Raw genomic sequence first — 27,632 nt, forward strand, 5'->3', positions numbered from 1 at the left:
GGCTCCTTCCCTAAAGCAGTTGAGCTGAGCGCGCCTGTCATATGAGCCCAGGAGAAAAGCGCACCAGAGCCGAACATCCAATGGGTAAATCTAGCGAGTTTACTCACTGACTGTGTGCAACAACAGCTTCGATCTGGACTGAGAGATTCGACTTTTCTACACACTTGGTTTTTTATTATTTATTTCTTCTTCTAGAAGTTTAACTCAAAAGAAGCGCAGCGATGACAGCCGAGTTTATTTCACTTCGAAGTGACTGAGATCCGCATCTTGCTGCGTCGCATCCGATCCGATTCGATTCAGCCTACTGTGAGGATGCAAAGGAGATACAGGATGAATTCCGCTTTTATCGCAGTGTTATTTGGAGTGGTGAGTAGCCCCTTACAAAGTGTGTGTTAAATGGTTGCCATCAGCTAAACTTGGATAACACCTGCGCAAATGCGCATCCATTCATCCCAATAAGGGGGCAAGTGGTTTTTGAGAAACTTGACCCTCTTCCTCAGATTTGCCTCCTTCCAACCTTTAGCACCGTATTAAGTTTTGACAGGAAATTCATCCGGAAAAAAAAACTGTAAAGTTACAGGCTTTTCCTTGCATGAAGTGAGATTTAACTTAGGCTACTTTATGACAGTTTAAATTCCACGAGTTTGATCTCTACTTGTACTTGTACAAATGTCTAGTATATCTTTTAGGTCTTAAAACTATAAGAGTCTGTGTCCTTGCACCTGTCCTGTCTTCAGTCCCGGGCTGACAATGTAAAGCAGTGCGGATGTATGCAGCAGCCATTCAGGTTGACACTCTATAGCTCCAGTTGCTAGATCTGTAGTTCCACCCTTCTCAGTTACATGTGGCCCTTCAGACGGCAGGACAATAACAATGTCACACTGGTCTCTGACTGTGGAGGAGCTTACCAAGAAACCATGTGTTAACTGATGAGGTGAATTTACTGTAGTTTTTCCTCCATTACCAGAAATCAACAACAGAAATCTTGAGAGGCTGCAAGCTCTGGAGAGTCGCATTTGATAGTCTCCCTGATTTATTTCTAAATCCCTTGAGGCCATGCAGGGCCCAGGAAGGAAATATATTTCCCAGTTTCTTCTATCAAGACACGGCCAGTCAGGGCTGCACAGCTTGTCAAGGTCCTGGTTAAGGAACAGGCTGCATCACTGATACATGACAGCTGCTTCCACTGATGGGTATGCATCCTCTGCTGGCTCAGCACATGCAATATTGATACAGCCCAAACCATCCCTCCCTCACTCTTTCTCTCCTTTCACCTCACACTCACATCCCTCTCTTCTTCTCTGTCTGTCTGTCTGTCTTTCCCTTTCAATTAAAAAGAGACAATGATTCAGCGTTGTTTAGCTAGGTAATAGCAATGTCATTGTCAATGTTGTTGCCACAGCAGTCCATGCCTGGATTAAAATTAGGCCCAGTTTATTGGCTGGTATAGTCAAACTCTATAATGGCTTAACAAGCGCTGACAGCTGAGGTGCAGAGGTTAAGTGTCCCCAACTGAAAATTGCATTTATAAGTCAGGTTGGTTGCTCTGAAGTTACGTGTCCAGATGCTTCTGCACATGCTTGTGTGTGCTTGTTGATGTGAGTGTGCCATCAACTTGCTTCTTGCTTTAGCTTCAGGAAAATCGGCTGAAAAAAAGTTGAACCCTCAAACTTCCATCCAAAAAAAAACAACAGGAAACTTGCAAGTCGAGCTGCAACTTAAGTGTTGCACATTCTTTCATTCCACAAGCTATTTGCTCAAATCACATTACCCTCTAATTTATCTGTATGCACAATTTACATTCATAGTGTTGCACTTTAATCTGAGTTTTTGGTCTCTGAGATGCTTTGGCGTTGCACCCACACCCATAGAATAAGAACTAAGGGAAGCTAAACACTGGAACTTGGAGATATTTCAAAAGTGTCAGTCAGACATTTTGGAGCAGGTTTGTTCACATGTGAGGATGTTAATGCGTTTTGCGCCAACATATGCGTGCCGATGGGTGTGTACAATATAATATATGAGGGCAGTTCAGGGGAAGCGTGTGTGATGACAGATTTCATTTATCTCTGAATGAATGCCTGTTGCGTAAGGTGTATGTGTGAGGTAGAGAGTGTGCTGGAGAGTAAGGTCAGTGAAGCTCTGAAGACTGATGAATGATTTTAAGTGCTGCACTGTGAGAGTGTCACATCTCAAGTCATCTTTTCAAGAAATATTTGTTTATGAAAAACATTTCTGTGCATATTCAGTGGCTAAAGATCCTAAACAACATCGGAGGATTACCAAGACTAGAGTTTCACTCTCTGCAGGATAAGATTAATGCTTTTGTTTCCCCAACGTCTTCGTAAAAACAGGAACGTTTCAGGAAATGTTTAGATATCATCAGGCATGTCTCATGAAACATTTTAAGCAAAAAGTTTCCCCACAAAGCCAAAGTTACATTCTTGAACATGGACAACGTGATTAACTTAATACCAGAGACTTAAAGGCAAATGGGCCGTGACATCATCAACGGCAAAAGGGGGAGACATGTGCACACACACACACACACACACACACACACACACACACACACACACACACACACACACACACACACACACACAATCTGCAAGCTGACTCAGAAGTGCCTGAGGGGACACTTGATGTTTTTTTAGAGCTCCTCTCTCTTGTCGGCAGCATTCCACACACACCTGAACCCTGTTGATTTATGTTGAGTGTACCTTCACACAACCCCTCAGTATACACACATGCATGCATACACACCCAAACTTAAAATCAGTAAAGAGCAAAATGACTCGCATCTGACAGCTGTAATATACTTTAAAATCCCACGCTGGCTACTTTTAATGAAATCTGGGATTAAAACAAGTTTAGGATACAGCTTTCTTTTGCCCTCTGATCTGCGGCTTGTCTGTCACCCAGTGAGAGAGACACATAACCTCATAAATAAAAACAATCCCTCTTCATGTATCTGGAGAAAATAAAAGACAGACAATTCCTCTGGTTCGGTGTCAGAGGGCAATCCCTGCTTTTATCAAGGTTTGTTTTTGAGATCGACGTGTGCGGAAGATTAAAAAAAGACCCGGTGTGAGATAAGAAACTTTTTAGTATGATATAACGCAAAAGGTCACATAAACATAGACTCCTGGAAACATCAAGGCCCGGGCATGAGTGTGCAACCTTGTACGCACTCTCATGCATTTGCAAATGTAGAGGCACGCACAAACATCTTTCACCTTTCAACAGCCAACATAAAGCACTCAACAGGTTACTGTTTGAAGAATGCAGAGAAGACATAATCCAGTGTTACCTGGTGTGAATGTGTGATTTTATTACTGTATCTGTGACTTTAGATGTGTGGCTTGGACTTGAAATGCACAAATGTGATGCAGCATTAGAAATAAGGTTAGTTTTGCTTTGTGACCCTTAAAAATAAAGCATGTATTTTTGTCGACCTGACAGTGCCTACAAGTTGTAAGCAGTTTGACCAAAGAGGATTTTCCCTCCAGATTGCTTCATTTCAATACTTTTTGAAGCTTGATTAAGAAAAAATATATCTAGTATTTCACAAGACTGTAGGTCAAAGAAAATAACTTAGAACAATGAACAAGTTTTTGTAGCTGAAATGTACATTTTCTTCTTTCTTATCCCATTAATCATCTCACACCCCCTTAGATTTATCCTGTTGAACGGCCCTGCCGCCTACACTGGGAACCGCTAGTTTAGTGGTTCCAAAATAAATCTAAAGGGACCCCAGATGATTAAAGACATTGCTTTTTCTTGTGAAATACTGAATACTTTCAGGCCTCTGAAAATGATGAAAATAAAGCTCACATTGCACAACGCTAGACATAGCATAAATCAAGTATAGTTCTTTGTAGACAATAACAAGTAATTTTTTGTGTGCCAATGTATTTTTAATCTTATGGATGCTGCTAAATGTAAATTATACTTTGCTTGCCTCATTTTGAACGGTCTCTCTGGTGATTGGCAGGTAGGTGCTCTGGCAAATAAGGAGGAATGTGTTTCACGCCAGTATACAACTAGCGGAGAATGCTGCGTGCAGTGCCAGCCCGGTGAGGGCGTCGTCAAACCATGTGGAGTCACACAGACTGTCTGCGCCCCCTGCCTTGACAGTGAGTAACACAATATACACACACACACACACACACACACACACACACACACACACACACACACACACACACACACACACACACACACACACACACACACACACACACATTGATAAAGGAGCTGTGTTGGTCACATGTCTTAATGCAGAGATAATGGCACACACACATACATAATGTATTGAACAGTAATTTAGTGTTTCATCTGACACAAAAACATTGGATTGCTGCCACTATGACATTCTGTCTATAAGTTATGTCCTCCTCATAAAAACCCTCTACTGCACTTACTGTCCCTGGAGAATACACGCAGTTCAACAGCAGTTGGAAATATACAGGATCGTAAATTACAGTAATGTTTCTGCAAAGTTTGAATTAGGATCCAAAATCGTGCTGCTGGCCTATAAAACAGTAAATAAATCTGGACATGACGATGATAGTTTCTGTATATTTTGCAACCAATCTTGTTTTAGTATGACATGATAGTAAAGTTGCTATATCATTTTCTTTTGTCTAGTGGTGGTAGTAGTATTGGTTGTAGTTAGCACTATTGATCCCACTCTTGGACCTGAATGTTAAATGAAGTAACTTCAAGAATTCAGGAACATAAACAAGACAAGTCTACAGCCAGGCTAGAGATTCAGTGAGGTCATACTTAGATACAGTGGTGTGATAAGCTAAATGCTAACATCAGCTTGCTAACATGCTCACAATGGAAATGCTTATATACTGATGTTTAGCAGGTATCACGTTTACAATGGTCCCAATTTTATTTTAGGCTCGTAAGCATGCTAACATTTGCTGATAAGCACTAAAGAAAGTACAGTTGAGGCTGATGGGAATGTCATTAGTTTTACATGTGTTTCGTCACAAACCAAAGTATTGAACAAATTTAATTTTGATTTGATAATATATATAATTCATCCTCTGGGGGGTCTGTGGATATCTGTACCAAATTTAATTGCAATACATCTTATCTTTCTTTATTATTATTTCAGTTTGGACCGACTGACTGACTCACTGACTGACTGGCTGACTGACATTGCCTAGTGTGGCTAAAACAGGTCACAGTTTTTTAGATTTCCCAACATAATAGACCTCAACATCAGTTTGAAACATAATACAGATTGGAGTCTAGATGTGAATCCGTAGACTTATTCAGCTGCATGTCAGGAAATAAACTAGATGCCAAACCTAACTGTGTTCCAGCATTACTGCCCTCTTCATGGCCCTTACCATGTAGGGAGAGAAGCTGTGCTGGGTTGTAAGACTTTATGAGGACAGTGATATTGAGAGGATACAAGAATGGGACCAGCTCCAAATGTTGTTGCAGTGGAAGATATTTAGAGCCTCAGACACATTATGTCACACAGATGCTAAGCACAGAGATTCTGATTTTGTAAACATGACTGGTGACTGAAGAGCTCCAAAGGATATATAAAGAATCTTCTGCTTGAGTGTGTCGGTAAAACAAATTAACATTCAAAGTTCTTTTTTTTTAAGTTTACTCTATTGTGTGAGGTCAAAGTACAGCTTGGGCCTGCAGAGGCCAGGGTTGGTCCACAGCCAGTTCCTACACTGTTCCCAGAGTTTTCTATGAATTCCCTGACTTTCCTGCGTCCAGGCTAGGAAGTGGTTGTAAACCTCCCTGGGTCAGTGAAGGATAGCAAACCCTAAGCCAAGAAGCCCCACAGTCAGAAAATGATTAAGACTTTAGGTCATGAGAGAAGTCACAGAATGTGTACATGAAGAAAATTATTAAATTTGTATTTCTTTGGGCTTCCAGGAATGATTTATGTTTTTATAAGTGAGATCATGAGTTACATCTTTATGATATATTGTTGCCTTGTATTTAAAAAATAAGCCCTGGACTGCTTATTATTAATTAACGATTGTTCTATTTGTATAAAAACTATATCTTAAGCTCAAAATTATTTTAACTAATGACATACAGTAAGCTGTGTCTCTGAGGTTTCGGCTTTCACACAACAGGAAGGCTTTCAGGTTAATAATGTTCACTCCTACAGTGCTTGTTGTGCTCAGACATGAAAAGACAAACAGTGACAGGCTCTCAAACTCATGAGGCCAGACACGCTCTGCACTGACTTGTGGAAAAAAAGAAATGCTAAGCAGATAGCGGTGGGTTGTTTAGGATAGCTGGTTCTGACAAAAACTCATGTGACAGAAACTACTGCATCTTATCAATTCTTCCCCCTAATTGTCTTCCAACATCAACTCCCACCCATCATATGTCTTTGCGTGTGTTGTTTCAGGCATGTCGCCCACAGTTGATAGAATCTAATGTGCCAAGCATCCATTTATACTGTAAAGAGTTTCCAGACAGCATTCAGGCTTCATTTAGTACAGATAGCTAACAGGGTCCTGGCTGATGTGCTAAAAAGGAGGGCCAGCTGAAACACACAGAGGAGTTTGGATGAATGAACAGATGGGTGGAGATAAAACAGAGCGAGTATAACTGTACAGCTGGAATCCAGACATCTTCTCAGCCAGCAGCTAATGGTTCATACACAAACACACACACGAAAACACACATTTAACCACACACAAACACAAAACTCCCACACATTCACCAAACACACACATCTTATGCTGGGCAGTAGCCAGAGTGGTTAAAGTCAGGAGTCCTTTTATGGGTGTTGAAAACAAAGGATTGAATGTTATACTAGAGGCAAAAGTACTGTTGTGATACAATATGCTGAGCCAGGAAAAGACCGCCTGTACCCCCCTTCCTCACTCTGCCTCCATCGCCCACCCTCCCCCTCTCCTTCAACCCCCCCTCCATGCTGCAGGCTAGCGTTATTAATGTATTGACTTGCATTATTGATGCATGGCATTATGATAATGGATCTGAGAGCACTCGTGGGGAGGAGGGGTGAGGGTAGTCTGAGTGTGTGTCTGAAGAGAGGGAGAGGAGATGCAGGAGATAAATGGGGTAAGGGGGGATAACAGTGCATAACTGAACTGGTGGCTGGACGATAGTTTGTCCACTTCCTTAAAGACATAATTAAACAAAAATGTAAAGGACCCACATTGGACACCACCAATTTCAGACGGTGCATCTCAAATGACACTCTGCTTTCTTGTGGTTCCTCCATTTGTCTCTGTTTCTCTGTCTATCTGTCCTCATCTTTGTTTTAATCTCTGCATAATCAAAGCGTTCGCCGTGGTTGGTGGGCCAGTGATGCAGACCGAAAACTTGATATGCTATGAGACACAACCCCCCTGTCTCCTACCACACACGGTTTAGTTCAGTTTAGTTTGAGCTGAAAGAAATCCCCAAAATTCTCTGGAACCAGCTTTCTAAAATGTGAATATTTGCTGGTTTTCTTGTCCTCTATCATAATATATTTGATATATTTACAAAACAAGCAATTTGAAGACGTCACTTCAGGCTGCAGAAAATTGTGATGGACATTTTTCACAATTGTATGACAATTTATAAACAAAACAGTTTGTTGAGAAAATAATCGGCAGATTAATCAATAATGAAATGAATAGTTGGTTAGTTCAGGTGAAGGAATGTCAAACAGACAGGACAACAGGACAGGATCTGGAAAGATGAGATCTGCATAGTTTACATTGGTCGTATTATTTCAAAAATGATAATAAATTTTTTTGTATTTCAAGTTTGGTCTATAAAATTGAAGAAAATAGAGAAAGATGATGGTATCAGAATACTTTTGTCCGACCAACACTTTACGGACAAAGATATTTAAGTTTATTATCACGAATAAAAGCAGAAAATTGGAACCAGAGAATATTTGGCATTTTTGCTGATAAAATTATCGACATAGTTTAAGATGATTTTTCTTCATCAACTCAAAATAAATAAAAAAAAACACACACACACACACACACACACACACACACACACACACACACACACACACACACACACACACACACACACACACACACACATGTCTGTTGCATAATTTAGTGTTTCCCAGTTCTCTATCCAACCGAAATGAAATTCCATAAAACATACAATATGGATTGCGTCCTCTGCAGATATATCTGGCAGGTATACAAATCATTAATGAAACATGTGATGTCTGTATGTTTATCATCTAAAAAATCCTTTAAAAAACATGTTGCTGCTTTATACATTTATTCATAATTCTTTTTTTATTTATCTTTTCTTGTCCAAAGGGACCTCATTCAATTATATATCCACCAGGGGAAATTGACCCTAAAACTGAATTTCCATGTTAGTGTGACTTTTAGAAGCTGAATCCAAATGTGTTCAATGAAACAAGCCCTTCCCAAGTTGAGAAATAACATGGTTAACAATTCCACTTTTTGACACACATTTAAAACAACAACAAGGGGATTTAGAGAAGTAAAAAATGCTAAATAAACAAGCACACATATGATATAATCTAATGATATACTACACATATTATTCTTGAATACAGAATTTATACATTTTTGGTGAAGAAAATGTAATAATAAATGGGAAAACCCTACTAGATCGAGGTACACTACAATATTCCACAAGCTGACTATGCAAAGGACATAATCAGTCTTTGATTCTGACTGGAAATGTAACTTCTGCTTCAATACACAAGTCTTTGGGCAGAAAATATAAACAGCCTGGAGGTGGAATAAGATTGTGCATATACTGCAAATGCTTTTAAAGGGATAGCTGAAGAACCAGAAGTCTGGCAGATAAAAGGTTTAATAGTTATTTTCTTCCCTCTCATTTCAGGTGAAACCTTCTCAGAAAACTTCAGTCACACAGAGACATGTCAGCCCTGCACAGTATGCACAGGTCCATTCCGCATGAAGGCGCCTTGTACAGACTCCAATGACGCCACCTGTGTCTGCAACTATAGCTACTATATGAATACGGTCTCTCAGCGGTGTGAACCCTGCACCAAATGTCCTGAAGGCCAGGGCATGCTGTACAGCTGTGAGTTTGACCATGACACGATGTGTGAGGAGTGCACCGGGGACACCTACTCGGACCAGGAAAGTTCTCGGGAGCCCTGCATCCCCTGCACCACCTGTGATGACGGGGAAGTGTTACAGCCCTGCACCTCTCTCACAGATACAGTTTGTCCTGGTAAGACGATTAGCTATGTTCACAGTGAAGTGTACATCAAGTCACAGTGTACCAAATTCAGGCCCTGATATATACTCCAAAATGGAGTTGCTGGTTACATGATGCTGGTTATAATACATTGGGTGTCTGTGCTGTGGGCATGTTCACACTTGTGGTTTTACACCACAATTTAAGGGCAATTCACGGACCTCCACATGGATACAAGCAAGTGACAAAATGTACGTGTAAAATTAAACCTAAAGCAAAAGTTTTATATTTTCGGAAATATAAGATCCATACCACACTTAAAAATATCCGGCAGAAATGAAGCTACAGGCAGCAGCCGCTTAGCTTAGCTTAGCTTAGCTAACACAAAGACTGGAAACAGGGAGAAACAGCTAGCCTGGCTCCTAAATATCTTCCTGTCTTTTGCAATTGGCCCTTTATTAATAGGCCATTAAGTAAAACATTTTCAACACTTATAACACTAAACTCTATGCAGAGAGAAATGAATAAGGCATTCATGGGATTGTTCAGGAGGAAAAGTGAAATTCCTCTACATTTCTTTTCTTTTAACAAGAGATGTATTATGTTCAGAGATGTATTATGTATTATTTATTTTTCAGCTATTTAGTAAATGGCTGCGGGATGACCCTATCATAACACTAGGAAAGTTTATCATGAGCTTCTGTGCAGGGCCAGCAAAGCTGAATGACAGAGTACATCGCCCAGGGTCATGATGGCCTGAATAGAATCTATGTAAGCACATAGTCGCTGTCCAGCACTGTGCGGACAGTACGATGCACTGGACATCCACATTGTCAGCCACATAATCAGATCATCTCAGTGTGACACTATAGACATTGTTGGCCCATAGACCTAAATGCCACGCCAAAGCTTGTCTCATTATCTTCACAGACTCATCCCATCTACAGATACAAAGACCAAACTCTTTCTGTGTTGAGGGTTTAGAAGGAGGTCATATCTCTGAACGGAGCTCTGAATTTCTTTTATATCATTGCACCCTGTGGGTATCACTCCAAATCACAAATTCCTTATAACTGCAGTCACTGCTCATTCCAATGACCTGATGACACACAGATTAAATCAACGCTTTTGTGAAATGACAATAAAAGGAGTCTGTTGATCAGCCATGCAGTCTGTTGGGGCAGCGGTTTGAAAGATGTTGTTATCACAGGGATGAAGACAGAGCAAGACTAAAGGAAGTCCTTTGTGCCTCTCCCATGATCCCGTTTGGCTTGTGAGGGCTTTCAGTTCAGCCCATGGGGCTACTTAAAGGAGCTAGTAATGAGTTAAACAGACAGTAAAACCTGTGTAGATTTGTATTGGGCAGGCACTACAAATGTAATTGTTACGTGATAGTCATAAAACTGACTTTGCTGCAAAACATAAAGACCATATAGTCCACATCCTCACAGCCATCTGCAAGTCCATATTCTTATTTCTTTAACCTCGCTTTCTGTTCAAATGTTTGAGTTGGGCAATAATACATTAATGAGTAGTGTAGGGATTACATATTTGCCACTGTTACTGATCCCATTAGTTCTACAATTTGGGGATTGCCTTGTTCAGGGTCTTACAGGGAGTTTGATAAAGGGTTTTTATCAATTTGGGCTATGCTTTAACAGAGAGACTGTTGGGGTATGTGTTAGCTTGGCACAGAGACTAAAGGTGTTGAGAGATGGTTAGTGTACCAAATAAGAGAAATGAAACTCCCGGTAACTCCAAAGTTGTCTTATTTACATGTCTTAGCTGGCTTGCTAATATTAGCCACTGGTACGACTACATTCAGGAATCAGCTGAGTTTAACGGCTTCATTGTGAAGATGGGACTTCTGAAGTTCTGCTGTGTGCAGTCGTGGGGCTTAGCTAGCTGTTGGTGGTCAGTAAATACAACAGTGGACTTGCTGTATGTTAAACCACAGCGTCTCCTTTTTACACATGTTCAGTACAGACAATTAGACATGTGGGTGGGAAGTTAGATTATTAGTCAAACCCACTAATACCATGTTTGACCCCCTTTCGCCTTCAGAACGGTCTTAATTATTTGTGTCATTGATTCAACAAGGTCCTGGAAGCATTCTTTAGAAATGTTGGCCCATATTGATAGGATAGCATCTTGTCGTTGATGGAGATTTGTGGAATACACATCCAGGGCACGAAGCTCCCGTTCCACCACATCCCAAAGATGTTCTATTGGGTTGAGATCTGGGGTCTCATTTATAAACGTGGCGTACGCACGAAACGGGGCTGAAAACGTGCGTACGCCACATCCCACGTAAAGGTTGTGATTTATAAAAAACAAACTTGACGGGAGAATGTGCGGTCCTGCACGCAAACTCTGGCCCATGCGTACGCACATTATGGAGACAAAATAGGAATTGGCGACGCAGATGGTGAGGTGGTGAACTGAAGTCAGACTGCAAAAAGTAAATGGGAATAACTATAAGAGTAGAAAAAATAAAAATATTGATGCCTCGCACATTTTTTCACTCAATATCATCCACGTTACTATGAAGATTAAATCCAGCAGTGTTATTTGCGCTTGTACTCAGTGATAACTGTTCCATAAACTGAAATCTTAAATGAAAATTTGTTCTTAATATTTAATCGGCGCTGTCTCGCCGTCACATTGTCCGCTACGGAGCGCAGGAGTAGGAGATGGCCCGACTACATGGAATAAAGGATATCATCAAATACCCTCCCATTAGATAACTGCAGAACACAGTGTAAATAACTAAATATCTATCTTTAAAACTGTGCATATATCATCAAATGTCAAAGTCTGGAAATACAGCCGTTAATCTCTCGCGCAATCGTTAAACTCTATGTCCTTGTTATCGGTCTAAAATGTAATACTGTTTATAACAAACCCTGCATGAAGAAAAGTGTGTTTGCCTATTACATTTCGATTTCAAATTGTATCTCGGGGTGGGGGATACCACTAGTTGTTGCTGTGATTTTAGCAAGGTGTTAACAATCACAAATTGTTGTAGACTAAACATATAAATACTGCGGTGAACCCGTGCGTAATGCTGCATGGCACTGCTGGCCCTGCAGGAGGACCGGAATGGAAGAATCAGGAGAAAAAGAGACGTCAGGGACCATGACGATGACTGGCTCATATGCCGATTTAAATTCCCTAATGTAGCTGTAATAGTAATATAGCTGCGCTCTTGGATCTATGTACTGAATTGGGTCCAGTAGAGAGGGACGGAACCGTGCCATCCCGTTCAAATACAGGCCCTCGCCACTCTGTGTTTTGTTAAATAAATATTATATATAATCTTCAGCTTCATCACTAAGGCTTGTTTGGATATAATATATAGTTCTGTTAAATCTTATATAGGTCTGGTATATCGAAGCTGTCCCCGAGTGCCGTAATGCCTGCTGTTTTGGAAGATTTTATTAATAAAGGTAGTCTATAGATCCGGTTTCCATACGCTGTGCGACAACAGGCCGAAATTATTATTCAACTGACAGCGATTCCCGGTCGTCTGAGAGGATTTTTAAAGGTTTGTTTGTTTTCTCCGCCAGTCGTCATGATTCGGCATGTTTCGGTGTAACGAAGAACAACTGCCAGGGTCATTAACATACTGATAAGCATTCACGAGGTGCTTTACATTGACTATTTATGGTTAAAAATGGGCGTGTACAGGGCGGGATAAGAGGCTGATCCACGTACGCACACTTGTTGTCAATCTGTGATTTATAAAGGGAACATTCCTTACAGGTGTGCGTACGCACGGTTTTATAAATCTGACTTTTTTTCGGCCTACGCCAATTTGGGCTTTTGGGCGTACGTACACTTATAGTAAGGATCCTACGCACAGTTTTATAAATGAGACCCCTGGTGACTGTGGGGGCCATTTTAGTACAGTGAACTCATTGTCATGTTCAAGAAACCAATTTGAAATGATTCGAGTTTTGTGACATGGTGAATTATCCTGCTGGAAGTAGCCATCAGAGGATGGGTACATGGTGGTCATAAAGGGATGGACATGGTCAGAAACAATGCTCATGTAGGCTGTGGCATTTAAACGATGCCCAATTGGTACTAAGGGGCCTAAAGTGTGCCAAGAAAACATCCCCCACACCATTACACCACCACCACCAGCCTGCCCAGTAGTAAAGACAACAAGTGTTTACGCCAAATTCTGACTCTACTATCTGAATGTCTCTACAGAAATCAAGACTCATCAGACCAGGCAACATTTTTACAGTGGCTTCACAAATTCTTGCTGCATACCTCGGTTGTATCGAGTGGTTATTTGAGTCAAAGTTGATCTTCTATCAACTGGGATCAGTTGGCCCATTCTCCTCTGACCTCTAGCATCAACAAGGCATTTTTTGCCCAGAAGACTGCCGCATACTGGATGTTTTTCCTTTTTCACACCATTCTTTGTAAACCCTAGAAATGGTTAAGTATGAAAATCCCAGTAACTGAGCAGATTGTGAAATACTCAAACCAGCCCGTCTGGCACCAACAACCATGTCACGCTCAAAGTTGCTTAGATCACCTTTCGTTCCCATTCTGACATTCAGTTCGGAGTTCAGGATATTGTCTAGACCTGGACAACACCCCTAAATGTATTGGAGCAGCTGCCATGTGATTGGTTGATTACGTGCACATAGTGATGTAGTGTAACATGTAGTGTAAGTAAATGGGGCATACAAGATTAATAAATCACAAAGGTGTCTGACCAGCTTTTACAATAACCAGGAAAATGACCACAAACAGAATAGGCTATTTGATAAGCAAAAATAAAAAGTGTATTGATGTTTTCCTACCGAGTGCCCTGCTGCTGTAAAAAACATCTTCCATTGAGGATGGCGCTTTAATGCAGCTTGATTCAACTTGTGGTTTTAAAGAGAAGTGTGGTTGTAATGAAGGATGCAGAGATGATTCATCCAAGATCAAGATATAAAAGGAGCCAGAACTCCAATACTAAAACATAACTAACGCAGTATACTTCATGATGAATGTGAATTTGCTGTGATTCCAGGCACACAGCTCACTGTGTATGGGCTTCATCATCATATTTTATTCTTCACTTTAACCCAATCATGTGCTCTTTATTTCTAATGTAATCTTTTTACCGAAGCACAAGCGTTATCAGCACTTACAAATCTGTAGTGCTGCCAGACATCCTTATCCATTAGTGTTGTGGAGGAGGGCGACACAGACCTAAAGGCTAAACGCAGTCAGAAAGGTGGAGGGAGAGAGAGGAGAAGGCCACTGCCTGTGAAAAGACAAGTCGTAACTTGAGACATTGGAGACATAGTTTAACTGAAGGTGGAGGGAACTAGAACATCACATTGACTATACTGTAGGTGAAATTTGGAGAGAAAGCTGGATTTATAGCAGTTATTGTTTGGATTATATTTGAGGTTAGGCCTGTGGTGAATCTTCCCCTTTATGTGGATACAAGCTCAGCTGCTATGTGGGGTGAAAATCCAATTTCCTCCCACACTTCCAAAGGGATTAATGGTTTATTTTGAATCTTACAAGGAAAAAAAACTCACTCACTTCATCTCTCTGATGGTAAAACATGCTTCTACCGACCACACTTTGTTGCGGTAGACCCACGGAGTTGAGGGGTCTGAAGGCAAGATGCTTATCTAAAGAAGTGTGATATGACTTCTACTCTTCTGCAGGCCGCCGAGCAAGGTCAGAGGTTAAAGGTCATGGGAGGCTTGTATGCTGACAGGGGTCTTTGTGGGAAGATCAGGCAGTATGAGTTTCCTCTGGGGATGTGCACTGAACAGCATGGCATAATCCCCACAATCCTTTTAGGGGTCACAACAACACTAAGACAAGTGCAGTTGATTAGTGCTCTGTTAAATGACCCCTGAAGTAACATCTGTGTTATAATCAGCTAAGACAAACCAATACATACTTTTACTTATGTAACGTTTTCAATGCAGGACTTTTACTCGTAACAGAGTATTTTAGCAGTGTGGTATTAGTACTGTTACTTAAGTAAAGGATCTGAATACTTCTTCCACCTCTGTTTAACACTAAGCTGTGCTGTGGTTTAGTGCTGTTGTTTGCAGTCCCAGTCGTGGATTGGATGAATTTTCATCACATAGCTAGTATGCATCACAGTAAACAAACATGTCTACCTTCTTGTTTTTATCTACAACTGAGACAAGAATCTGATGAACAATTTGTTTTTTTCAGCTTCTTTCCAGGATAAATGGTTTTTCTTTGGCGATCCCTTAAACAAAACATGCTTTTTAAAACCCGCTGGCGGGATTTGGGGTTTTAATATGGCTAATAATAGGATTGGATACAGGGTAATGACTGTCAAGCCCAGAGAGAGATTATTTGCAAATGCCCTATTAATAGGAATGGCCAGCCAATGTTGACACACATGTGACAAAGCCCTTTCACACCATGGTTAAAGAAAGTTGAATGATCAATGCTTGAGTTTGACAGAGTAGTCGCTCCCTGCTCTTATCAGTCTTAGGTTTTGGCTACGAGCCTCAAGGCTAGTGGGAGACAGAGGTTTTCACTCTTTGACCCTTTTCCTCTTTGAGATTGTAGGCTACCCATGATTGTGCAGGATTGTGCATATGTGGGATGACCTATCACCCACAGCCTGAGTTTCTGGTCCTGTGGCTGCAGGGGCAACAAGTTGAGGTTTGCAGCACACATGCAATTATTTTATTCATGCACATACACGCACCGAAAAGAAGTTTAAAGGATCACTCAAATGTGAGTCACAAAACACACGAAGATCCATATGGATACAGACGTGCACCGATACTCCCGCTTCTATGCACAGATTGACATCAATAAGATGACTTATTGAACATTACAGATCTGAGACAGCATATGGAAGGATGAAGGTCGAGTGGGTGCGGTTAAGAGGAAGCAAAATGGGGGAGGGGAGGGTGATTGGTCCAAGTGCATTTGGTTATTGAATTGATAGGTTAGTAGGAGGAGGGAGCGGTTTCCTTCCTGAGTTTGGTTGACCTTAACGATCAAAGGTTGCCCTCCAGAAATCAGAAAGCGTGATCTGCTTCACAGCACTCAGGGCCAGACCTGTTCAACTAAATCAAGACATAGAGACAGAGGAAGGGAGAACATAAAGGGAAAGGGTTTTAGATTTAATTAAGCTAATGTTAGCTCTATAAATAGTTGGAAATGCCATCGTTGGCAGACTTTTTAAATGTTTTAAAATTCATTTTAAAATGGGAATCTTGTAAAAAGTCAGTATCCTCCACATTAATAATATGCTGTATGTAGAAAACGTGGGAATGAAGAAACAGCTTTGCTCTTGTATTGCAGTGTAGAGCTACTTAGTCCAATATAAATATGATATAGTAAAATGTAATGTTATTTTGTTCCAACATAACCCTGTTTCGCTGTTTAACTCACATATTGGACAAGCAGAAAGAGGCTAGATTTATGCTATATTGTTCGCAACATTATGTTTCAGGTTTCACATTACAAGAGAAAAGGCTTTTAGGATGAGGATGAAAATAACTGATTGCTAGAGTGTAAACTTCCCTTAATCTAATAAAGAGCAGGACAGAGTCGCTAACGTTAGCCTAAACTTTGATATGGTAGCGTCCAGGACAAGCTTGCAATATGTCATCATGTTTTTACGTCACCTGTAACTCCACATTATGAAACGCTCCTTGTCTACTGCAGGGTTATTACTGTAGGTAGCAAGCTGGGTTTACTAGAGATGCTAATGATTACAGCATATGTTAGAGCAGACAAACACACAGTTTAATGAGTTTCCTAAACTTTTTTCTCCTGCAATTTTAGTTTTGCAAAGGCTGAAAAACAAAGACACCACCCTCCAAACTATCTAAATATCTAGTGTTGCTTTTTCTTGAGCCCCATGTACACCACTTCAACGTGGATATTTCCATTACAGTTGCTGGACTATGATTGGACAATCACTGTGCGTGGGAGGGGCTTAGTTAATGATCAATTCCAGCAAGCATCTGACAGACAGATAAAGAGAGAAAGACAAATGGGAAAAATGATAAAGGACAAAATGCCATTGACATTTCTAATTTCCTGCATCCAAAGCATTACCACATCAATAGCTGTGAAAAGTCGACCAAGCCCAGTCTGACTAAACAATTCACAGTCTTTGTGTTACACAGTCACTCATTGTATGGCTATAGCTTGGTCTCCACACATCTACTGACTTATATCTCCACTGAATTGGGCTCGAAGACCACATTTGACCTTCTCTCTTTAACCCTTTTGCTCGCTGCTTCACACAGTACAAGCATTGTAACGATGAAATACGTTTTAAAGTCGACTGTGTCTCTTTCCGCGCCGTCATACAAGAATCGACCCCTTGTGGCAATGACTCAGTCTCCTGAAGTCGCCTGCTATCCCCCAGGAATTTGCCCCTCGACATTCCAGGGGAACATTTTGGAAGCGATTTGGAATGAGTGGGCTGTTCTGGTCCAAGGGTGACCACAACACTTGCGCTTTCGCTCGTGCCGTTCATTCTTCGCTGAAAGTTCTGTTTGGGGAGTCAAGGTTTTGTCCTCATGAAGATTTATAGGATGTAATGGGGGGGATTGTGTCTCTGCCAAGACTTTCTCTCAGTGATAATCATCTTTCTATCTGCCATAGCGGTCTAGAGCTGAATTACTGCAATGTGGTGTAAAGAAGGAATTTTATGGAATTTTGTGTTATTGGCTCATTTGATCCATTATTTCAGTCATAGTAAAAGCTGGTTTTGTATTTTTCTACAATTTATGCGTTTCAAAATTCTTCACCAAAATTCCAGAGATTAGGATTGTGTTATTCCACAAAGGTGAAAAATGGCTGGCATACAGTTTATAAGTGCAAACACATCATATACTGTAGAGATGCCCTTTTCTACATTTTCTGCTTATTTGTGATAATACTATGAATACTTGGGTTGCATTAGCTAGCTGGCTGTAATATTTACCCTATATTATTTTTTGGTTTGTATTTTTATTTGCACTTATAAGTCTTAAAATAAAGAAACAAGAAGCAAAAGTAGGCTACAGCGGTTTGCCCGAACAGTCAAATTTGTGCACAACAGTAGCATGTTTCAGAATAAAGAACAAAGTTTGGTACCACCTTCTAATACAGCAGCTATTATAATTATTAATATTATAATGAGTGTATACATTGTAACTAGTGGCTTTGTTTAAATCATTTAGTAATGCTTTATAGATCAGTTATAAGTCATTAATATAACAACTTTGAGATTGCCAGATGTGAAAGATCTCTTTGACTTTATAACCACTTCAGTTCTGAAAAAGGGCTGTAGAGGAGCTGAGAAAAGAAAGAGAAGGAGAAGAAAGCTTGAAAGAGCAGAGAGAACAGATGCGGAGTATGTGGCCTGGTCGATAAAAGTGATGGAGTTACTCCTCTGCACTCTCGGGTTTCTCTGGTTGACCTCTACGAGTGCTGATCACATTCTGCCGCAGAACACACACACACACACACACACACACACACACACACACACACACACACACACACACACACACAAGAACATGTGGGCAGATAAATGAGATGGGTCATGTAAGATAGGAATAAGAGAACGTGCGAGAAAGAGGGAAGAGATGGTGGATCTAAGAAAAGCACAACGTTCTTCAAAAATATTCTTAATTTAAAAATGTCCATCATTGGTGAAGGCATTTCAGGTTTGGCTGGGCAGGTCTGCGACTGTGCTCAGGTTTAATGACATATAAAAAAAAAAAACCTTGCTGGTGTCGGAAGCTTCTCCTCTTCCTTTCCGTTTGACTCCAAAGCAAGCTTTTAAAGTATATGGTGTCGAAACAGCAGCAACACCTGTTTGCCAGAGGTTGGAATGACGAGTTTAACACAGGCGTGGCTGCTTGAGAGCACCCCACACATACACACAAACGCTCACTTTCAACACAAATTTCACACACACACTCCTCCTGTATGCATATACACTCGGATGAGAACACCAAGTTCTTTCTATATAATTACTCAGGTAATGCTGGCAAGTACACGTGTGCCCGGATTTCCAGTCGCACATTAATCATTAACAGACAAAGCCGGGTGGAAAATTCCAGTAATTTCATTAACAACCAAATAATGCTTAACAATAAATACAATAAACGGTTTGTTGACAGGAGTTACGGTTGACTGAACCTGTTATTTTGACAGTTCCACACTTTTATGATCTTAATGACAAGCTACGGACACATTTTGATAGTAACTCAGAGCATCTAAGTTTGCACTCCTATCATTTTAAAATGGAAACACCATATATGAAAGCACTGTGAGGTGTGAAGAGAAGTGTGGATCTTATTTGGGTGTTGGGATCAGGGATAGACTATCATAGAAGACCATTTCAGGACAGAACGTATTATTGTCTGAAAATAGCATGCACCTTCATGACAATTTGCTAAATCAGTATGATGTCTGTATACTCTGCATGCATATTCTCTCCTGGTAATGCAAGCATTAGTTTTATGTGATGAGCTGCATACTGTATCTCCTTTTTTTCTTGAAATTCATATATTTCTGTGCACTAATTCCTTCATTTTTTTAATACATACATTTATTTTAGATTTTTTCAACAATCATTTCATTTCTGGATGAAGGTGATTTTGTATAGAGATGGTCAGATACCATTTTTTGCTTCCCGATACCGATTCCGATACCTGAACTTGCGTATTGGCCGATACCGAGTACCGATCCGATACCAGCGTGTCATATATTTTATTATGTTTTAACAGCTGTATACTACTATCCCTGTATGGATGTGATATGATTTCTATCTTTGTTGTCTGTCTGGCTCAGGTTAAAATCTTTGTGAAACATAGAAATACCACAGAACTTTCTTTTATAGTTATAACGGAAAAAGAACAGAAATAAACTACTTTAACGTATGATTTTCTTTAGGACTTTATTATGCGGTATCGGATCGGTGCATAAACTCCAGTTCTTCCCGATACCGATACCAGCGTTTTAGGCGGTATCGGACCATCTCTAATTTTGTATAAGAAGCTCGTGACTTAAGGGTACAGCATTAGGAAGTTTTTGCCGAGCTGATCATTAAAATGTCTCAACAATGGTAACTCTCTGACTGAAAGCAGCAGTCCAGTAACCACTGGGTTCTCTGCATAGTGGGAATAGAGGCCATCCAATGTGAGAGGTTGACTGAGTGGTTCAGTAAAGGCACTTAGAGCCCTGGTTTAACTGTTAATCATAGAGAGAGGGAGAGCAAAGTAATGCATAGAGTTAAGGGCATAAGGATGGATGACATAAATGGTTAATGAACAAAAATGAATAAAAGATATAACCAGGAAGGTTAGACAACAATGATGTTGTGTTTCCCATCAACAGAGGTGCTCACAAGGATGTGAAAAACATGCAATAAAAGAAAAAAGCGACATTGAAATGACCCTAAGTTTGATTGACAGAAGAGGAAACGCCTGATAGGAGCGAGCTAAAATGTAGCCAGCGGTAAAATGGATAGAGAGATAATTGAAGGATGAAGAGGGGACATTTGTGCTGGACAAAGAAGATTTCTGTCAATGAATGGTGTCTGGTTTCGTGTGTGTGTGTGTATGTGTGTGTGTGTCTGTGTTTGTAGGGGATATTGAACAGGACGGGAAGAAATTTGATATGTGATCATGGTTCTGCGGAGCTTTGCAGGGCTTTCGCCGTAGCCTACGTAAGTGGCCTGATGTTTATGCATTGGTGTGTGCGTCGAGCCGGCATTTGTGTGTGTGGAGAGTGTGTGGTATAGAGAGGGAGAAGTGAGAGTGACGGCGATTAGCTTCGGACCGAGTACCGCTTTCTGACCACGGTGGGAAATCTGTAGCAGGAAAAGTTAACCCTCTCTTTGATTTCATGTACCATATCGGTATTGGCTCCGATACTGCCTTAAACAATGGTATCGGGAAGTACTGGAGTTTATGCACCGATCCGATACCACGTAATAAAGCCCTAAAGAAAATCTACTTAAAAGCAGTTTATTTTATGTTCTTTTTCTGTTATAACTTATAACTGTTCAAACTGGATAATAAAGAAAGTTCTGTGGCATTCATTGTTTGTGTTTGTTCATGTTTAACAAAGATTTTAACCTGAGCCAGACAGACAACAAAGATAGAAATCATATCACATCCATACAGGGATAGTAGTATACAATTGTTAAAACATAATAAAATATATGACACACTGGTATCGGATCGGTACTTGGTATCGGCCGATACGCAAGTTCAGGTATCGGAATCGGTATCGGGAAGCAAAAAATGGTATCGGGCCATCTCTAGTACCTACGTACGTATCCATAGGGTGGCTTTTACGCAGAAGCATAAATCACGCTTTAGGCACTTTATTCACAGATATTAGCCCTATATATCAAAACTGATGCAGCAGAACCAGAGATATCATCTTTTTTATTCCACATTCTTCTTCCTTGTCTTCTTTCCTGGCGTACATAACCCACAATGCAACTCAACCGCCAACAGTGCATTTGGACAACGTCTTTCCTGTTAGGCCTTAGAGTAATACGTCACCAACATCAGACACAAGACTTATTTTTTGTGAAAAACAAATCTGTGGCTTAACAGTTTAAGGATTAAGAATGATGGCCATCCAGCATAATATATTAATAGGATGTTCAGTATATTAGTGTTTCCATAAACTACTTATCACATCACACCCTTAGAATTCCTTCAGCTGAAAGCCCTACAGCCTCTCCGTGCATCCATTTAAATAAGCTCTCATTAAAAATGTTTTCACCTCATTCAGCGGCTCTCCTGAGGTTTTTAGAGGCCTTGGAAGCCACAAGGTTTATTTCCTGTTTATGATGTGACTAACCGTAAAGAAGTGACAGGCAAGGATAGATTTCCACATCCGCGGTGAGGAGCCAACATCACTGCTTAGCGCTAATGGTTGGAGGAAAGTGGGCAGGACTGGATGGACATACTTGCTCTTACCCATGTTAATGGCTACCTGGGGAGGAGGGGAAATGACCAAGTGATGTGGGATGTAATGTGTGGGCGGTTGTGCTTGTTATATGTGTTTGCAGCATGTGAGACATTTATGGTTACACTGGTTATGGTGGATAGAGGCAAAACAAATGATAGGAGCTTGAAGATAGATGATCTGTCTTACTGTCATATTTGTATCCATATTTAAATCTGGGATACAATTTTCCAACTATATCTTCAAGCTGGAAATATCCCAAATCTACAGGGTATCAAAGAGTCTACAACATGTTTCTCCATCTGCTGCTACTGATGGTGGGGCAAACTTTGGCCTGGAGGAATTTATCTTTGCGCTATCTCCTTTTGTTTGAATAGCGGTCAAGTCTCTTTCAGTTTATTTTTTGGTTTTACAGGCCTCAACTTTACTTTTTTGGTTAATTCTCACAGCTCCTACAGTTTACGAAGATGCAGTGTCTCCCACGCCCTTTTCGAGTAACTCTACACCCACCTACGATGACTTCCCACCAGATGGCCTCCCACCAGAGGGCCCTACAGACACCACCACCACCACTAATGGTGATTCCAAGGAGCCGATCTACCATCTGAATATCAAACTCATCCCCATCTACTGCTCCATCCTGGCAGCTGTTGTAGTCGGCTTCGTGGCTTTCATTATCTTCAAGAGGTGAGGACAGAAACAATATGATGTAAGTTAAAGCACACAGTAAAAAGAAATGATGACCTCTGCTAGATTATAATATTGTAGTTCGAAGTTGCCCCTTTTTTCCAGACAAACAAGCAAGACAAATCTCAGATTGTTTAACTTTATGTTGTTTTTTTTAAGAAGTATCCTAATGTTAAAAAAAGCAGAAATTTAAAAAGTGTCATAAAAAATGTTTGAGTAAAAAAAAAAAATGTATATGGGCAACAAAACCAACAAAAAACTAAAACAAAGAAGTTTCATATTTAATGAGACCATCTGCTGCTTTCCTGGATGAGAGCACACTGTTGTCCTGTGGGTCACAATATGGTCTATTTACACTCTTCATATATATTTGAAACCCATGCAGTTCACCCCAAAATCAAAAATACATACGTTTCCTCTTACCTGCAGTGCTATTTACAATCTAGATTGTTTGGGTGCAAGTTACCGAGTGTTAACGGCCAGATATTGGCCACAGAGATGCCTGCCTTCTCTTGAATATAATAATACTAGATGGCGCTCGGCTTGTGGTGGTCAAAGCATTTCTTTCCAGAAATCATGTTACTCAAGATAATCCACAGACCTAGTTGTAAGCAGTTTCATAAAGAAACTATTTCATTTTTACCATAGTTCCTACATGAAACAAACTGTTTCTTCAGTATTGTTGATTTCCTGCTTCCTTTTTCCTTGACTTATTGTCACTCAGGTGGAACAGCTGGAAGCAGAACAAGCAAGGAGCTAACAACTGCACAGCCAACCAGAACCAGACGCCGTCACCTGAGGGAGAGAAGCTGCACAGTGACAGTGGCATTTCTGTGGACAGCCAAAGTCTGCAGGAGCAGCAGGGCCAGACTGGGGCACATACAGGTAGCACACTGATGCCTGTACCTAAACAGAGGCCACTCCCTTAATAACAACAAAAGCAATAGGCCTCATTTATCAAACTATCAGACTTAAATTGGGCGTAAGCACCTTTCAGAACAGAAGTCAGTGTTATCTGGAGCTGAATTCCTCTGGTAATGAGATCTTCTCATCCACAAATAAATCTGATGGGTTACTGTAAATGCACACAGGACTGCACCCTGAAGGATCCCACCGCGTCAGTTGAAAGAATTTCCCCTCAGGAATGAAACGTTGCGTAGCTTCATCTGAAATACGACCTTTCAAATTTACTGTAGCAAATCTGCAAACACAGATTACAACCCTGACAGAGCTACATTGTCTTTTTTGGCAGAATGTGCTCCTGGCATGTTCCAGTCCTGCCCTGACAAACCAGTTTGAGAGAATTCAGGACTTTTAAAAGCACATGCTTGTCCAAATTATGGAAAAAAACAAAGTGGTGCATTTAGCAGAGCTCTCTCTAGGTATGAACAGTATCTTAAAGTGCTAATAGGTGGAATGTGTGGAGGCATTTTTGGTGCTAAACAATCATTGCCGTTGACTTCTGTTGACAGTCAGAGGCATATTTTCCTGTCATGATGTTTTAATCATCAAAACTGGTTGGCCAGAGAGGCTATTGCTGCTCATGCAATGCAGCTACCCAGTACTTTCTTTTTACACTGTTGTTGCTGCTTCAGGAAATGTATACTCCATCACTTCCTTTTTACAAATAATTAAAGCCAATTGAAAAGCTCATGAACAGGATGTAGGTAGAATCCATATTGTGTTATTATATTATTCAGTCATAGAGAGCAATTTGTAGGGATTTCTCAGAATGTTCCTTTATGTGAACCAGTCATTCATAAAAAAATTCAGTTATGTTAAAAGATCTGAGGTTCTGTTAGAAGATGTATTCATATTTAGATTTAGTATTATTTTAATATCACACCAAGCTGTACATACCTAAATAATATAAATTCAAATAATGAAATGACAACTTGTTTTCCCTCTCTGCAGTTGTCACCATGGATGAAGAGCCTTGTTTGCTCCTTCCTCTCCACACCAGAGAGAAAGTGGAGAAGTTGCTGTTCAGGGGCAACAAAGGAGATGACTGCAACCACATGGAGGACAGTGACTGGTGCAACCTGGCGGGCCTTCTGGGATACGAGGAGGAGCGGATTGCTACCTTCCAACAGGAAGAGCATCCTGTCCGCGCGCTCCTGTCTGACTGGGCGAGCAAGGACTGTGCCAGCATCGACACGCTGTGCACGGCGCTGCGCAAAATTAACCGCGATGACATCGCCCAGAGTCTGGTGCTAAGCCCGAATGTTACGAAGCCTACCGCCACTTCTGTAGTGTGATTTGAACTTAACAGTAAGCAAACCACCTTAACCTTAATATTCTTCCATGGCCTCCCTCCACATAATTCATGCTAGAACCGCTTAAAAGTTATTCCCTCAAGAAGCCAGCAGTCAAATATCATGAGTCCAGAAGAATCGTGTTTAATCAAGGAATAAAATGCCAGAGATATAAAAACTGCATGAATATCATCATACTTAATAAAGCCAAAACTCTTCACTTAATCATCTGGATGTGCTTATAATCATTCATTCTCACGTTTTAAAATCCACACACTGTAAAGCCTATGTGGAAGAAAACCGTCTATAATCATTCCATTTTTGGCCTGGATATCCATTTGCCTTCCCACACTATTACCATCCTCTGACTTTATTAACCATAGAGCAGAAATGGGCTTTGAACTGAATTTATTGTGGATACCTAGCTCTTTCATTCCTACAACTTGATCCGCTGCATCTTTATTCCTAAACATTCATAGTTAGTTTGTCCCTAGCTTTTAGCATTCATACACCAGTGTTGTACCTTGTTACTTTACAAATCTATGCTACCAAAGAGGAGTAAACGTCTTGAGACCATACCTGACGAGCGACATTATTTACATGCCACGTTAGACTTTTTGCATTTAAGTTGTCAAACGGCTTGTGTCTGTCACTGCTACCCGATTGGGCCTGCGTACCACGGAGTATCTGGATCTTTGCAAATATGACAACCTGAGGAAGGATGCTTGGATGCTTTTCAAATGAACTTTGATCTCTTTCAGCAAAAACAAAAGTCCAGCTATGTGCTCTTATTTTAAATATGTGAGACATTGAGCTGCAGCACACATGGGATTGATCTCAACTAACTGGTTTCTGCAGACCCTTCCTTCTTCCGACAATTGCTATAAGAACTGCTGGCTGGACTTTGCCAACTAGGTGGTCTGAGGTCTGAGGTCATTGAACGAGGCAACATGAGACACTATTCTATGTGCTCAGGTCTATCTGCATAACACAGAAGCTCGCACACAGACTCCATCATACTGACCCAGAAAAAGGATGTGGAATTCAAAAGTAACAACTATGTACACAATACATACATAGGCACACACCATACTCATACTGTACATACATACACACATAGACCAACAGTATATAACCATGCATGTAAAAACACACACACACACACACACACACACACACACACACAAAATTCCAGATCCTGCCATATACTTTATGAAAACACTTTCATGAGAGGACCATGTATTGTTTAATCTCATTATTAGTAGCCAATGTATGGTAATCGTATGTCTAAAATCAATTTAATTTACAATGTGTGCTATAGGTGAAATGCTACCTTAACAGTAAACAGCATGCAGAAACTAGCAACTCAAATTCCAAGAAAAAAACAAAACATACAGAATAATCAGAATGCCAAACAAAAGTCCAGGGTTTTCTATCTTTTTTGCTTAATTTCTCAGGGTATCTTGAATGACTGTTACATCAATGTTACACTTATTAATTTTTATTATTATTATTGCACCCTTTATAGACACTGTGTTTATCCAAAGCAGTGATTCTTGCGACTGACAATCCTTCAGACAGGTGAATAAGAAAAGGTAAGCGGGCCAGAAAATAAAGAAAAAAGGGTGTCTTGTTTCCTCATTGTTTGCAACAATGACCTCTGGATAAAAGGCAAGTCAGTGGAGACATAAGTCAAAGGATGTGGGATGATCAGACTGAGGGAAAGCGGAAAAGTTTTGGATTACTTAAATGTAAAGGTGAAACCCAGGATCCAGCATTCAGCTTGTTTAAGTACAAGCATGCCTTCCTCTTCCCATGGCGGTACTGTATGTGCTTTTTACATTGTGTTATGTTGCACCCTTTTAGTTTGAATTTGTCAAAGCATACTTCAAAAAATGTGATTATGATGATATTAATATGCTGCCGACTGAGGATCGCACCTATTTGTATTTCTTTTTGTGGGGGAAAATATTTGAAGGAGCAAATAATTTACTCTTCTAAACTTACCACCAATTTCATCTGTTACTTTCAGTTACAGATTGTACATTGGTACTAACCACTAGCATACTGAGTTAATGCTGTAGTGTTACTTTAAATGAAGGTATTCTCACTCTACTCTCTAAGGGTTGTTGTATTTTAACTACAGAATAACAACTGTAAATGGTATTATGTTTCTCTTATTGTCCTAGATTTTAGTACTTAAATGTCTAATTATGTCTGTTTGCATCACAAGTGCCTGAGAACTATTTCAGGTGTCCGCTGATGTTGTACATGTGTTGTTTGTTAGCTGTTTTTGTAAGTATATTTTCTTTAGTTGTTGTTTTTTAACTTGTAAATAATTCGTCTTTTTCTAGTTTTTATTTTAGTTAGAGCATAGAAGGCTCTACTGTACTATGTGAATGGAACGTTGTTACAATATCAATGCTGTCCAACTTTAAAAGGGTAAGAAGGGCAAAAGGGAGAAATCCAGACCCAAATCTAAAAGATTAAGGGTCTGGCATTGAGTAATGAAAATGGCCCAACTCAAGAGGCAGC

At 40.3% G+C, this 27,632-nt stretch overlaps 1 protein-coding gene across 1 annotated transcript; it reads left to right on the forward strand.

Annotated features, from left to right (window-relative positions):
- ngfrb (nerve growth factor receptor b) lies at positions 1 to 27,632 on the forward strand. Its single transcript, XM_028567784.1, has 7 exons — positions 1 to 84; positions 196 to 366; positions 3,998 to 4,139; positions 8,869 to 9,225; positions 22,605 to 22,842; positions 23,567 to 23,727; positions 24,757 to 27,632. Exons 2-7 carry the CDS (start codon positions 313 to 315, stop codon positions 25,098 to 25,100), a joined length of 1,296 nt encoding a protein of 431 aa, XP_028423585.1. The 5' UTR covers positions 1 to 84; positions 196 to 312; the 3' UTR covers positions 25,101 to 27,632.

This window comes from Perca flavescens, chromosome 21 (genome assembly GCF_004354835.1).
Source record: "Perca flavescens isolate YP-PL-M2 chromosome 21, PFLA_1.0, whole genome shotgun sequence".
Taxonomy (NCBI): domain Eukaryota; kingdom Metazoa; phylum Chordata; class Actinopteri; order Perciformes; family Percidae; genus Perca; species Perca flavescens.

Bases quoted from the DNA above. Each gene is read 5' to 3' on its own strand.
- ngfrb (XM_028567784.1), top strand. From the start codon at position 313: ATGCAAAGGAGATACAGGATGAATTCCGCTTTTATCGCAGTGTTATTT. The intron at 9,226-22,604 runs GTAAGACGATTA...TAATTCTCACAG, and splicing joins CACAGATACAGTTTGTCCTG to CTCCTACAGTTTACGAAGAT. The intron at 23,728-24,756 runs GTAGCACACTGA...CCCTCTCTGCAG, and splicing joins CCAGACTGGGGCACATACAG to TTGTCACCATGGATGAAGAG.